This window comes from Pseudonaja textilis, chromosome 8, assembly GCF_049901715.1.
Source record: "Pseudonaja textilis isolate UNSWEBS1 chromosome 8, rPseTex1.2, whole genome shotgun sequence".
In the NCBI taxonomy this organism is placed as follows: domain Eukaryota; kingdom Metazoa; phylum Chordata; class Lepidosauria; order Squamata; family Elapidae; genus Pseudonaja; species Pseudonaja textilis.
In genome coordinates, this window is record NC_141997.1 from 1,789,173 (window position 1) to 1,805,346 (window position 16,174).

At 32.7% G+C, this 16,174-nt stretch overlaps 1 protein-coding gene across 5 annotated transcripts in view; it reads right to left on the reverse strand.

The window, feature by feature from the left end:
* Positions 1-533: 533 nt before the first annotated feature.
* Positions 534-16,174, reverse strand: part of GK (glycerol kinase) — a 111,690-nt gene continuing 96,049 nt past the window's right edge. For 3 of the 5 annotated variants that reach the window (XM_026716066.2, XM_087938175.1, XM_026716064.2), the window contains 4 exons: positions 9,739-9,882; positions 8,694-8,774; positions 5,760-5,846; positions 534-2,723 (listed from right to left, as the gene is read on the reverse strand). In XM_026716066.2, coding sequence (XP_026571851.2) covers positions 2,710-2,723; positions 5,760-5,846; positions 8,694-8,774; positions 9,739-9,882 — 326 coding nt within the window. In that variant the 3' untranslated portion in view covers positions 534-2,709. The remainder of the gene's footprint in view (positions 2,724-5,759; positions 5,847-8,693; positions 8,775-9,738; positions 9,883-16,174) is intronic. The other 2 variants (XM_087938177.1, XM_087938176.1) reach the window with 1 other exon arrangement.

Here is a 16,174-nt window from a genome sequence, read left to right on the forward strand (position 1 = left end):
TGTGGAGTAATAAGTCTGGATCCCGATATTGGGTATCCATGGTCTAACCTTATAGTTTGGTTTACTTAAAAATGACTTTCCATTCTTTAACTAGAAAAAATATGTAAGGACTGTAGTTCTAAGGAACTTGTTTCAAAAATGTTATCCATTAAATAATCTTATGTATGCCTATTGTTAATTCCGGTGGAGCTCAGTTTCAATGATGTATCATTGGCTGGTGCTAGTAGCATTACCTTGAACTGACTGGAGAGCTGATAACTGCTTTGACAGAATGTAGTAATTCAAGTAAACATGATTGACAGTAAGCACCATTCTAGCAAATGAAGGATATCAGATTTTTTGCTATAGATAATACGAGATACATTATACTGTATTGGCTTCCTAATTGCTGAAAGGTTAGGTAAGAAAACATTCAGTTTGACTTTAAAATGTAAACTTTTTATTTTAAGGTCAAAAAAATATATTCAAGATTGTGATTCTTAAAGTTGCTCTTACATTATCACAAACAAGCTTCAGTAAAAATTTTCCAGAAGTGAAGATTTCATTAGCATTTTATTTATGGGTTCCATCACAAGCATAATTGAGAACAAGACTAAAGACATTTTAAATATTTCTACAAGTGCAATATTGACAACTTTGCTATTTCACATTTTCAGTGTATTCATTTAATAATTCAAATTAGAATTATTATAGAAAAAAATCCATTCACAAAAAGTGAGCAGTTCCAACAATTAATTTAATTTTGTTTCATAGAAAAAATTCCAACTATAATTATAATCATATCAACTTAATTTAATATCCTATATACTTCCATGAATCATTTCTGAAGCTGCCAATCCCAATACAATCCCAATCCCAATACAAAGCAGGAAACTTAAGCAGGGATCAAAATAAAACAAGCCATTTTTCAGATTCAGGTTTATAAAATAGAACTTTAAAAATTATATTTTCAGCGCATTATAATGGTATAATTCCTATGTAAGATAACAAGTATGGCTTTAAACCCAGCTTGCCAAAGAATATCCAGAAAAGTATTCTTTCCTCTGAACTCTAAACTTATGGGGTAGTGGTGGAGGGAAATCTTTTACAGTGTCAATAGGAGGGAAAATGTTGGCTTGCCAAATATGGCCTTAAAATATATAAAGCCTGTATAGAAGTACAGTTACAGAATTGATATTTGGAAGCTTATGTTCATTTATACTGACATATACCAATGCATCGTGATACAAAAGAAAGAAAAGTAGTCTTAGATTCAGCTTATGAAAAAGTTGAAATACTGATTATCAAGACTAGTTTTCAGTTAAAATGTTCAACAATTGCTGTAAGTATTCTACATTTCAAACCAAGGCAAAAATCATTTTTACAATTATGAAAAATCCATTTAACATTATTTGAATTTTCAATTCTTATTTCCTTACATATACATTCTATAAAAATGTAGGAAATGAGAGACCCAGAAACTGTTTCACCATGCACTTATTCTTTAGCTGCCAGTGTGCTTGGATTAAATATTGCTACTTTCAATATGTTTACACATTGTACTAGAATAGACTTGATGCATCTTCAAATAGTAGCAGCCTAGATTCATGGTATTTTCAACTCCACCTCATTCCAGTAATGTGCAAAGCAAATCCTGAGCCCTAACCTAGAGAAGTCTTAACTATGAAAGGTAGGATAGTGTGCATTGAATATACATTTCAAGGAACATGGAGCGGCTTTCTGTGAGCTGTTTGACATTTAACCATATATTTCCTTAGTTTGAAAGAAAAGTTGATCAATTTGGGAGCCACCAATGTTCGATTTTGTTTTAATTCTTACTCAAAGCATGAATATTATAAAGTATTGTTCTGTCATACATTAGTGTTAAACTTTGGACCTATAAAAGTTATTTTATTCTTTAAATATCTAAAATATTAGATCCAGAAATCATGATTGCCACTGCTTATAATGTATCCCACTGAGAAGCAAATTTTGGTCTAGACTTAAGTAAAATGAAAGATTGCAAAACGTTTGTGGTTTTCAACTACAGCCCATAAATATTATAATTTATTAAAATAAGTGTTATCTGAATTTTTAAAGCTCACATTTAATCTTCACATCCATACACTTGGCAATTCGATGTATAATACAGTATTTCAAATATATAGCTTTCTTGCTATACATACACAGTATATTTTAAATACTGAAGTCTGTCAATTTTACTTAGTAGCTTAGAATCTCTAATATGATAACCAATGCATATGAAATGGAGGAATAAATAACTGCCTTTCCTTATTACAAAATACATTATTGAATCTTCAATTCTCAGTGAGGTTTTCTAAACAGTTGATAAGAAAGATGATTTTGGAAAATATTGCTATAAGCAATTTCTAAAAAGAAATCACCACAACTTTATGTAAGTGTATACAATAAAGTTCTTGAAGTGTATCATTTGGATTTAAAAAAAACATTAACTTTTTTTATTTCATGTTTCATTTCAAAGTGGACAAAACAAGTGGTGGCAGTTACAGAAGTTAACCAGGAGTTCTTGCCACTTTACTCTTAAATCAAATAAGTAGTAGCAACTATATTTTTCTCATTCCTGATTAAATCTTTTTCCTAAATAGTTACTTTGACAGTGAACTGTGGCAAAATAATGTCATTAAAATTGATAAAAAAGCACCACATTCTTTTGAGATGTTAATGTCTCCTGAAATCCATTAAAATGTCTCATTTGAATTTACCTGAAAGGGAAAAAAAAAGATCAGTAATCAAATAATTCTTGTTAAGAGAATAAATATAACACAATGCTTACAATATCTTCTGGGAAAATCATTAGCTGAAATTAAATCACCTATCAAATTCTAACAGTGCCAACCTGAGACATGGATTATGTTATCTAACCTATAGAAACATGAAATTGCAATGCAATGGCAATTGCTTTGTTGAGTAACAACAGCACTAGAGAATTTTAAAGTGCTCCTCTAATGGCTTTTTCCCCCATTCCCCATTTCAGTGTAACAAATTCTCTGTTTACTGGAATAGGAAAAGAAGAAGAAAAACTTTATAAATATATTAAGATAAGTGCTGAAAATGATTTTTTATTACTAAACGGAACAGCTTGCACTTTAACTCTATCATCATCCATTCAAAAATGGTTTACAAAGCATTCCATGTGACTTAAAAGCAAAAAATAAAAAAATAAACTAGTTTTCTATCCAGAGTATATCTATCCAGAAAATATATGTCTAAATATATATGTCCAGAGAACATATGTTCACTAAAGAACATTACACCTGTTCTAAATATACAGTGCTTAAATGCTTGTGAATTCTTTAGAATTTTCAATATTTCTGCAGAAATGATTTAAAATATGAACTTTCTTCACAAAATCCTAAAATCTGATAAAAAGAACCAAATGAAAACAAATGAATCAAATACACAGTACTTGATCATCAATTTATTGGGGAAAATTATTCAGAATTTATGTCATATTTATACAGAGATATTGAAATGCAAAAGGTTTCACAAACTTTTGAGGACCACTGTTATATGAACTGCAAGGGAGCATATATAGCAGCAATACTCAAGAAAGCTGCATACAAAACTGTTTTCAAAATTTAAGCAAGATACATCAAGTCAGAAATCGCTTTTTACAATGTTTTTTTAAAGAATTAATAAATATTAATTTCAACATCAAATGTTATTTATGCAATTCAATCCAAAATAATATGGAATTACAGTATATATGCTTGCCTTGTGTAAGGAAACTGTCCTTTGATAAGAATAAAATACTCTGATTTCCCCACTTTATAGGAGAAAGACTTCTATATTCAGCAGACCACCTCTTAGCTCATAAAACATTTCTTTTTCTACGTTCAAATGTTCTAATTCAAAATGTAACTCAGTTGCAGTCTTACATTACTACACCAAGGTATGGTCTCAGCAGAACTTTTCTGAAACCAAGAAGTCTAGTTCTGAATAAGAGTTTCCAGAAAACTCCCATCTTGAATATTATGTCATCTGGAATATTATGATGAAAAAGTGTAAATTAATAATGAAATTATATGCATATGGACTCCTGCTGTAAGTTACTGTAGAATCATACAGGGGCTTCTAGAGAAGCAGCTTGTAAAAGATTCTTAGTGTGAGATTTTGGGAATGCAACATTAGAGGAGGGAGAGCATGACACAGCAAGCTCAAACTTAGGAAGCATCTTACTGGTAGATTTTTATATAGAGATCTGCTTTGGAGCATATATGTATTTCACACATTCCTTCCTTTTGTATACAGGTAGTCCTCCACTTTCAACAATTCATTTAGTGACCATTCAAAGTTGCAACAACGCTGAAAAATGTGACATGATCATTTTTCAGTTACAACCTTTGCAGCATTTCCATGATCATGTGATCAAAATTCAGATGCTTGGCCACTGGTTCATACTTATGACCATTGCTGAGTCCCAAGGTCATGTGATCTCCTTTTGCGACCTTCTGACCACAAAGTATATGGGGAAGCCAGATTCACTTAACTACTGTGTTATAACTTATCAACTGCAGTGATTCACTTAACTGTGGCATGAAAGGTCATAAAATGGGACACAACTTATTTAAGTACCACGCCTTACATGATAAGTATCTAGTATTTTTGGAGTTTAAACAAGTTTTAAAAATTCATACTTAAATCTGAATTGTACTAAGTAATAAATACAGCATTTTATAATCCAAATAAATTCTAGTATAAGCAAACATCTCATTATTTAAGTATTTTACGCAATTCTTTCTCCATCTTTGATTTGTCTTTCATATATGTATATCTTATATGAATGATTTCTGCCTAAAAAAGAAGAATCTGTAGTGAATGACTGATCACATGAGAGAATCAATGTACCATAATTAATCAGGCAAGTAAATTGTAACTAATTAAAAGAATTACCTATTGTTTAAGTTTATTAAAGAATGATTTTTTTTTCTTTTATATGTAACAACCATTTGTACAGAGCTGGGGGGGAAAGTTCATCACTTCTGGTAAATATCACCTGAATAAATGCTTCTTGAATTTTTTCTGCCAATATATCTGTATTATCTGTCCATGTACAAGATTAATTTTTATTTTCTTTATGTGTTTTAAGCTACGAAGAGATCATTTTGCTAAGCTTAGTTTTCAATTGTCACCATCAATTTAGCTATTCACATTTCTCAACAGTTGAATAGGAAAAGGAACTCTGATGAAATATTAACTATTGTTTTTTAAAATAGAAAAATTATGAAACTTACTATTTTTAAATCAAAATAAGCAATGTTTTAGCGAGGCTAATTTTGCCTTAACTTATGAGTTTTGTGGCATATAAAGGAAATTAATCTGAAAGGGATAACAATCAACTTCAGATGTAAGATCAAACAATTTATTTTTCTAATCTAGAATTTTTTTAAAAAAATTACTTATAAAATCACAAATTTTGATTTTTTAAATTACAGATATGTGGTTTTTTCAGTAGTTATAAAACCTCAAAAAAGAAATGCATACCTCAAGATTTATTCAGGTACCCTTCCCCATTAATTTTTAAAACTGATTTGAAATAGTAGAAACAAATTAATGGCAGATTTTTAAATATTTTCTGCATTTCCTATATGAACTTTTAAATTAAAGTGGTTGAGCCAATATCATTAAATATTTCTTCATATACAACAATACTAAACACTTTTTTCAAACTGAAAGCATTTAAAGCATCTAGCAGTGATTATCTTGTAAAAACAAGACATTTCAAAATATAAACTAACCTGAGATATACTTTGCTCCGATTAACATTAACAGGCTACTCATTATAAAAGAGCCCAAAGGCAGACTACAGAAGATACTAGTTTCACCTGATGTCATCCAGAAGAGAGGTTCCAGTCAAACAAATCAAGAGAGAGATACGTGTAAATTGCACTATTTAAGAATTACATGAAGAAAATTAGAAGAGAAAGAAATTCTGTAAAATGCTACAGATAGTTCAGTAATAATTAGAAATAGGACAAACACTGATGCTTAGATATATTTCAGTCTTGCGTCTGGTGTCAATATTTAATATTATTTAGACAGAAACATTTCATTACTAATAAAGTAGATTGTACAGACTTTCAAATAAAGCTGATATTAAACATTACATATATTGCAAGGAGAAAGAATGCACAATAAAAGGTGGAAGAATGAATTCATGTGTGTCTGATTATATACATACAAACGATCTCAAACTATCTTTGTTTTTCAAAAATATTGACTGTGTATGAAGTATCATGTAATGGGGGCACTGCATACCTCTTAAGTCCAATCATGCATTGTGACTGCTCCATCATACACATTATACTATCAGCAAGTGAAATATACATGCACCAACTGTCTCCAGACTTGAATTGAAAGCATAAAATTGCTATTGTTAATTATAAATGAGCAAGTACAGTACTAAAACCATTTATGACAGTCATATCTAGAAAGCTGTATAGATTGCAAACCTGCAATATTATATCATTTACCAAGGTTCACTGAATTTATTACCATTCATTTCAGAACAACTGTGCATAATTTTCTGCAGCAAGCAGCACAATACTTTCAAGTACCAACAAGCATTTAAACTGCCCTCAGGAAAAAGTAGTGCATCTAATTTAAAGGTCTCAAGTTTTTACATATTAGTGCTCTTCACACTAATTTTGCAGAAATTGTAAATAAGGCTTCTCTCCTTTCCATCTTTCTCACCCAGCTTACAGTCATGCTTGCTGAGTTTAAAAACTTATTTTTTAATAAACCAACATTTTAAAGCTAAACATACATTTTGTTTGAAATTAAAAAATATAATTGCATTTCTTGTGCTCTTCATACAGAATATGTGATATTATTCACAAATTTATTCCTCCCTGGGTTGCATTTCCAGTGTTTGACTAAGCGCAAGGTTGTTAGAGCTCTGATAAACCATTACTAAGATAAGTATTAATTGTGTTGTATTTTACTGATTTTAATGTAATGTCTATGGAAAATTGCCAAGACAATTATTATTGGGTGCTATTAATATTACATTAATATCACCATTTAAAAATGTTTTACTTGACATTATATCACTGCATACAAAGGAGAAATTCCAGTAGTTTCTGCAAACCAGTGAAGCTGTAATTTTGGCTCAGTCAACAAATCAACTAGATAATAATCAGCACTTAGAAACTAAACATTGTATATCATTGTCCTTTTAGTAAGGACAATGCCCATATCTTTCCAACAACACAGAAACTACTGCTTTGAATAAGGAAAAAGATTGTTATGGACTTTTTGTTCTATCGTTGGATTTTCTAACTTACATTGCTCAACCCTACCGTTAAAAAACAAAAAATCCCCCCCCCCCCAATTTCTTTCTGCAGTTATTAGGACTTCTTTTTAAAAAGCCATGTGTCTAATAAGATCTTGATTTGTTCTTCTATCCAAAACCAGGATCTATTGCCACATCCGAGAATCTTTGGTCTAACTGATGCATCCTCATCCTCCTGGCTGGAGGAGTTAATATTTTAGTTATTTTCATTTTTTTAAAAATTACAGTGAATTTACACTTCAAAATTTCTGACTATACTTAATTATACTGAAAAAATAATCTTAAATCAAATTTACAGAGCTACAGTTTAAGCATGCTTAAAAGGACAATAGTCTAACTGAATTTATTAGAATATATTTCTAAATAGAAATACTTAGGTTATCACTGAAAGTCATAAAATAGCACTAATTAATTAAACCAAATATATTTGATGTGAGTTCAGATATATTTTTAATTGCACTTTAATTAAAATGTACTAAAATGTATTAAAATATACTAAAAATGTACCTATCATGGCAAAATTTTGTTACCTCATTTTTCTATTTTTAGTAGGACAGTTGTCAACAATGAGGGATTGAATATTTATTTAGCTAGTTTATGTAGTACATAAAACAATTTACATTCATAATTAATCTTGATGGAAAATAGCTTCCATGGATTAATGTAAAAATAAATAAATATAGAATCTGTATTTCAATAGTTTGAAACAAAACTGAAATAGACAACTTTTGTCTGGAGGCATTTTCAAAACATCAAAAATTGCTTAAGAATGCAATTTTTAAGCATTCTTAAGCAAGACTGACATGCAATTGTTTTAAGTGCTTGATGTAATTTATAAAGCATTTTCAACTGTTTCTGTTTACTGGTTAGATCTGCATTTTTTTTTCAGGCCTATCACTGTGACTGGCTTTGAGAAGAAGACTAAGGCCAGGATAAATCAAATTCTTGTGACTACATGAATTTATATATTTAGTATGATTAATTCCTATATTTACAGTGTACGAATGGTTTTTAACTTTAAAATTAAATCTTAAAACCTGGTGGCAGGATTTGAGTATATTACCAGCTGTACTCAAGACTTTAAAATTTTTCATAGAACATAGTGACAAGTTGTAAATGCCAGTAGAAATGTATTCTTCAAATAATTTGAGAGTATATTTCTATCTTGCTACTATCTGCTTGTGCATCTCAACATAAATTATTCAAAAGTAAGTGTACACATTGTTCCATATTTTCATTTTTTAGGACACTTATTAAAACATGGTTGGCTTATAATTGCTACCACTATCAATACAAAAATCATTTTTTATTTGCTACAATCAGTTGTGTATGGAAAAGCAATATCTCTTTTACAAGTAATGCATGAATGATGACTTACTGTTTCCTTGAGGTTCTGACATTTCCCACCCCATTGATTTCTTAACAGCTTTCTTCCATCTGGTATAACGATATTCACTTTCTGAAATCATAAGCAACATTTTTATCAAAAATTCAAACAATTATCTTTAACATACAAGCACTTTGTAACATATGGAAAAGACTTCTAAAATGCATAGGAAATTCATTAACTGTCTGAAAAGTCAAAATTTAAATAAAAATAAGGAAAGTTTCAACCTCCCTCGCCCAATATAACTTTCCTAAGATAGTTCACCACTCACAGAGGTAGCACAACTATCCTGACAGAACAAACTATGCTAATCTTATAACAGTATTGTGATGACCTGGGGCGTGGCACAAAGGCAACACAGTCAAGTAAGCCAGAAGAGTCCCTTTAATACCTCCAACTTTGCCCCCAATGTTCAGGCTACCTTCGGCTGGGGAAAAAACTCTCCCAAGAACAGTCTTTAAGTGGAGGAAATTCAGTCCGAAAACAAAATACATACAAACTGTAAATAAAAATCCACACAAACCATGCTGCAGCAATTAACTTGATGGGCAGGATAATTGCAGACTTGAAAGGCCAACAAAACACACACAGTTGGGAAGATGCCAGGAACCCAGATAAGCCTTGACAATAACAGATAATTCACAATTTGCTTCCAATAAGTTTGCTGTGCATAGTTTCCCTTTTTAAACACTGTTCCTAGCTGCAGCTAATGAAGGAAATCTGGGCCTTTTCCTCCCCTGTAAGCCACACAACTCATGTTGCTCCCTTCTCCATTCCTCCCTGTGTGTCCTAGGATGAAAAGGAGGTGGTCTTGAGTCTTTCTCTGAATTCCCTCTGCCTTGCTCTACCTCTCCCCTGCTCTGCCCAAACGGACTTTGCTCTTCCCCAGTTTCTTCCACAGCCAATGGAGCCATACTCCCACTCCCTGTCAGCTGCTTGGCCTCCCCCTTGGAATCAGATTCTGACAGGGGCATGACCAGTATGAATAAACTAGATTTGCATGATAGCAGAGATCAGATCTTAAAACCCTTCTTACCCTCTGGATTGATCTGTGGCTCAAAACGTTCACATGTTACTGCTGTGAAATCATCAGGATGTAGGCTCCAGACTCCCACCCCTTCTGCAGCTCCAGCTGCCATTGCTGCTCCAAGTGCTGTTGTTTCAGGCATAGATGGCTTTACTGATAAGACAGAAATTAAGCATTTGTACCTAGTCCTCGACAGAACAAAATGTATTTTGACAAAATGCGAACATTTTAAGTATTAAAACAAGTACTGATTGTGTTTCACTTTCATAACCTACTTTATTTTACTTTTCATTCAATTGCCTAATATTGGTAGCTAATGAATTAAAGACAAATATGCTTTTATGAAGAAGGATTATTTAATGAAAAAGAGTTTGCTAATTAATCTGTTGGAATATAGGTGTCAGCCTCCAAGAATTCTTCTTCTGCTTATCTTTCCAGCTACCATAGAAGCAGGGGGAAGGAAGAATAATTGGACTTTGTGGGGAGAAGGGTGGTGGAGGTTTGAGTTGGTGAAATGTAAAAGTTGGGATGTTTTCTTGACTATGCTTACCTGCTTATTGCACGGATGTATCCTCTTATCTGTCTACACCAAGGTCAACCATCTTGGCATACCAGATGTGTGAAATGCCAACTGAAGATGCCTCACATTATATTATACACAAATCAGATTGGATGGCCAGTTTGAACTATTGTGGGTGCGAACATGGGATAACTTTGTATATGTGATTTTTGCAACTATTGTCTCAGATCTTGTATTCTTATGATGCTACCATTTCAATTTTCAGTAAAAGTCCTTTTCTCTATAACAATGGAGTCAAGGTTTTCTTTCTTGGATTTTGAATGGAGCCTCACCTGACAATAGGGAACGAATAACCAATGCAAACAAACTTTATCTTAATTGCTACCCTATATATTCAAAATGAGCTGTAGATTATTCCTTTGAACAAGTAATTAAAAAAGACAGTATTCTTTAACAAAACAAAAAACAAAATAAAATTTACATAGTCAGAGGCAATATTTTTCAAATTTCAACTGCCAAATGTGGTTAATCCACCATGTATTTTATCCTTTAAATACTGCTTTTGTATTGTGAATTCATATACAGCAGGCACCAAACCAAAACTATTACAGTGAAATTGTACCTGACATTTGACAGGTACTCTTCCAGGTATATATAGAAATCATTAAAAGTTTAATTTGGTTAATATTAAATGCATATGTTGTCTTTCTTCAGAAGCTTATAGTGATGCAAAAGGTTTGGCTACCATTTTATTTTCTAACAGGAGTTAGTAAGCATACTCACTGCCCATTTAATTTTGCAATTCAGTAGATACTGAAACTTGGGTTTCTTAAATCATATTTCAGCACCTTCATTAATACCATTTCCCCCAAAATCAGAGCTAGCCTGATTTTAAGTGTGCACCTAATATAAGCCCTATCCCAAAATAGTGAAGCCCTATCCCAAAATAGCCCTAGTGAAGATCATCATCAGTCCAGGGGGTGTGGATATGGACAGTACTGGAGGCAATAAATGCATGAGAGCCAACAATGTCCAGCAGCAGCCACGGTCTGTACAGCACAAGTGAGTTAATTACCTATCCAAGAAGCAGGCAGAGGTGGGGGGGAGGCAGGTGAACTGGATGTGCTGTGTGGGCAACAGGAAAGTCGGGAGTTGGTGAGCCTGGAGTAGCAGCCAGCTGCTTGGAGGCTCATCTTCGTGTGGCAGAACCGATAGAAGGAGATAGATAGGAGGTAGAAGTGTGTGTGGGGAAAAAGACAGGTGATCCTGACGCTCTTCGCAGGCCACAGGCAAGCTGAGAGATGTGAAGAGAAGCCTCCCACAGCCGGCCAGCCCACTATCTCTCAGCTTGTCTGTGGACAGCGTGACACATCCGGATTGTGTGCCTCCCTCCCCGTGCCTCTGCCTCCGTTTGCTGCCAGTGTTGCCACATGAAGATGAGCCTCCCAAGGTTGGTCAACCACTCTGGCCCACTGGCTCAGCTCTCCCACGGCACATCCAAATTGCATGCCTCTGTTGTCTGCTGCTTGGACAGGTAATCAACTCACCTGTGCTGCACAGGCTGTGCACCGCGAATGCACTGACCAAGGACCTGGCGGGTGGCAGCTTCTGCCAGATGTCAGCCCTGATGTGCTTGCCACCTTTTGTGCACATGCTAGGGGAAGTGGGATGCCCAGCTGGGCTGATCACTCTGAAATTGTGTTTCCCCCAAAGTAAGCCATAGTGCTTATTTTGGAGCCCCCAAAATGTAAGACTCGGTCTTATTTTCAGGAAAACATAGTATATGACATGCCTATATCCTTCCTTCCCTCCTATGACAGTATTGCTCAAATGCTCTTTCTTTAATTTTTAGAAGGTTTTCTAGAATACAGTCAGCAGTCAACTTCCTTACCCTTTAATACCATTGCAGCATTTTTTTAAATTTTTTTTATTGATTTTTAAAACAAACATAGACAAACAAAACATCAAGCCATCTTCCATATATATACATACAGTATGCCGGTTGGTTTACAAATTGTTTTGTGCTTCCACTTTGTAGTCTTCAATTACAACTACATTGTATATAAACTCGTATTTTCAATCAAATATTAAATACATTAATATCATTATTAATCAATCATTTGACTATACTTTTATTCATTCATGTTTTACAAAATAATATTTTACTTAATTTCTTCCATGACAGTTCATATTATCATCCCAAATCTATCCTACAATCATTTTGTAGATATAATAAGAAAAGAATACATCTTTATATATTTAGTATTTTCTAAAAGTCTACATATTTCATTACTATATTTTATTGTCTAACCATTGATAGAATAGATCCCAAATTTTATAAAATTGTTTATCATCTTGTTCTCTAATTTCAAATGTCAATCTACTCATTTCAGCACATTTCAATATTTTCTTAATGATTTCCTCCTGTGATGGTGTTTTCTCATTTTTCCAGTTTTTAGCAAATACAATCCTAGCCACTGTTAATACATTTACAATCAGGTATTTCAAGTCTTTACTATATATTTCAGGTAAAATTCCCAATAAAAATATCTCTGGTTTCAAATCTATTTGCTTTTTTGACATTATTTCCAACCACGTGTAGATTTTAGTATTTTTTAGCATCCACACATGTCCACCACATATGGTAATATGAACCAGGTGTCTGATGACATTTCCAACATTTTTTGGATTCATTCTTGAACATTCTTGCTATACTTGTTGGGTAGGAAATGCCACCTGTAAAACATCTTATACAAATTTTCTTTATATGCTGTTGACATTGTCATTTTATAATTTTGAAACCACAATTTTTGCCATTTCTCTAGATCAATCCCATATCCAAAATTCTTCCCCCAAGCAATCATAGTTTCTTTAATTTGTTCTTCTTCTAGTTTAATTTCTAATAAATATCCATACAATTTTTTAATCACCTTTTCATCAGTACCTGTCAAAATCTTATCTAAATCAGCCAGTTTATCATAGAAACCTTCTGTTTTAGAGTCTTTATCATACCTTGAATGTATTTGCGCATATGAAAACCAAATCATCTTTATACCTTGTTCCTCTAGTTTTTGTGCAGATTTAAGTTCACCTGTTCCGTTCAATATTTCACCATATCTAACTGTTTGTTCCTTTTTGTATATTATAGGATAAGAAAATGCTTCAATAGTCGATAGCCAGACTGGAATTTTCAAATAACATTGTCTTTTAATCTTCTCCCAGTTTAACCACAGAGACTTCCGTATATAATGTCTTCTAAAGTACCCCTGTGTTTGAGTTCCTTTATACCATAAAAAAGCATGCCACCCCAACAACAGATCATGTCCTTCTAATGTCAACAACCTAGTATTTCTTAATGTTATCCATTCCTTAACCCACATCAAATTTGTAGCTTGGTAATACAACTCCCAATTAGGCAAACCAAATCCTCCTCTTATTCTGGCATCTTGCAAAAGTTTTAGCTTTATTCTCGCTTTCCTACCTTGCCATATATATTTCAACACAATTTTATTTAAATCTTCAAAGTAGTCTTTTCCAAGCCTAATTGGAATTGTTTGAAACAAATATAAAATTCTGGATAATATATTCATCTTGATTGTTGATATTCTCCCTATTAATGACAGTTGTAAATTTTCCCATTTCGCCAAATCTAGCGCTATCTGCTGTTTAAGTTTGATATAATTGTTCTCTTTTAGTGTACTGCATCTTGCTATCAAGTATATCCCCAAGTACTTGATCTTATTCGTGACCTGAATTTTCAGTAGGTCTGCCAGTTCTTCCTTTTGTCTTGATAGCATATTCTTTGTCAAGATCTTTGTCTTATCTTTATTTATTTTCAAACCAGCCACCTTTCCATATGTCTCTATCTTTTCTATCAATTTTGATGCTGTTTTTACTGGGTCTTCTAAGATAAAAACCAGATCATCTGCGAATGCTTGCAACTTAAATTCTTCCTTTTTAATTTTCATCCCTTTTATATTCTTTTCATCTCTAATAATTCTATTTAAGACTTCCAAAGTTAACACAAACAACAGAGATGATAGTGGGCACCCTTGTCTTGTTCCGTTTCTTATATCGATAGAGTCTGTCAGTTCTCCCTCAATCATTACCTTTGCCGTTTGCTTATGATATATAGCTTCTATTGTTTGAATAAATTTTCTAGCAAAGCCCATCTGTTCCAGCAGTAATAACATGAATCGCCAATTCACATTGTCAAATGCCTTCTGTGCATCTAGAAATATCAGAGCCATTTGTTTTTCAGGATGTGCCTCGTAGTATTTCAAAGTGTCCAAGATTACTTTCATATTGTCTTTAATTTGTCTCTTTGGCAGAAATCCATTTTGATCAGGATGGATAAAATTATTTAAGTATTTTTTAAGTCTTTTTGCCAATATTGAAGCAAACATTTTATAATCTGCATTTAGTAGGGAAATAGGTCTATAGTTCTTGATTTGTAATGAATCGGTCTCCTCTTTTGGAACAAGCTTAATATAAGCTTCTGACCATGATTTAGGTATCCTCTTCTTTAACATAACTTCATTCATAACTTCTAGCAATGGAAGATTCAATGATTCCTGTAATGTTTTATAAAATTCTGCCAGAAGTCCATCTGGGCCTGGTGCCTTTCCATTATTTTTCTTCTTGAGTGCTTCAGTTAACTCCATCATCATTATATTACTTTCTAACATTGTATCAATCTCTTTAGGTATCTGGGGTAACTTAGCATTCTGTAGGTACTGTTTAATTCTTTCTTCATCAATATTCTCTTGTGTGTATAGTTTCCCATAATAATCTCGAATGATTTCCTTCTTCTCTTTACTACCATAACAAACTTGGCCTTGATCATCTATTAATTGCAATATTTTCTTTGATTCTTTCTCCTTTCTCAATTTATATGCTAACCATCTACCTGGTTTATTTGCATCTTCAAAGTAGTTCTGTTTAGCACCTCTAATTTTCTGTGCTAATTCTTCTTTTTCTATTAGACCCATTTTATGTTTGATTATATCCATTTTTAACTTAATGTCCTTTTTCTGTGGCATTTTCTGTAGCTGTTTTTCAAGTCCTTTATACTCATCCTCTAATGCCTTAGAGGCTAATCTTTTCATGGTATTTCTTTTCCTTGTATAGTCTATTATCAAGCCTCTGGCATATGCCTTCATTGTATCCCATACATTCTGGATTGATGTATCTTCTTTTTTGTTTTCTCTAAAGAAAAAAGCCAGTTCTTTCTCCATCCACTGTGTGAAGTCTTTTTCCTTTAAAATAGTATTATTTAACGTCCCTCTAGATCTTCTTCTTTGTCCTTTCCATTTAATTGTCATTGGATTGTGATCTGCCCAAGAACTTGTTTCAATATTTATTTCTTGAATATTAGTTAACAGTTCTGTTGACATCCATATCATATCTATTCTGGACTATTCTATCTATTCTGATAAGTGTCTATTTGAGTAGAAGGTGTATTGTTTAGTTTTAGCATTTCTTTCTCTCCATGTATCTTTTAAGTTTATTTGATCTACCATTTTAAAAAAAGATTTAGGGAGAGTCTTTCTATTTTGCTTTATTGTTTTCTGTGCTGTGTAGTCCAGTTTATTGCCTACAATTCCATTAAAATCTCCCATCATAACTATATTAACATAGTCCAGTTCAACTCTTTTCATATGTAATTTTTTATAGAATTCTTCTTGTTTGTCGTTCGGGGCATAGATTGCAATCAGGAGTGTTTTCATATTATTGTCCATTATTTCCACCATTAATATTCTTCCGTCGTCATCAGAATAAATCAATTTCGCTGAGATGGTCTCTTTAATATATAAAACCACTCCTCTTTTCTTACATTGTGTCAAGGAAGTGAATATTTTCCCTAATTTTGGCTGTATCAACAATTGTTCGTATTGTTTTTTAACATGTACTTCTTGTAGGCAG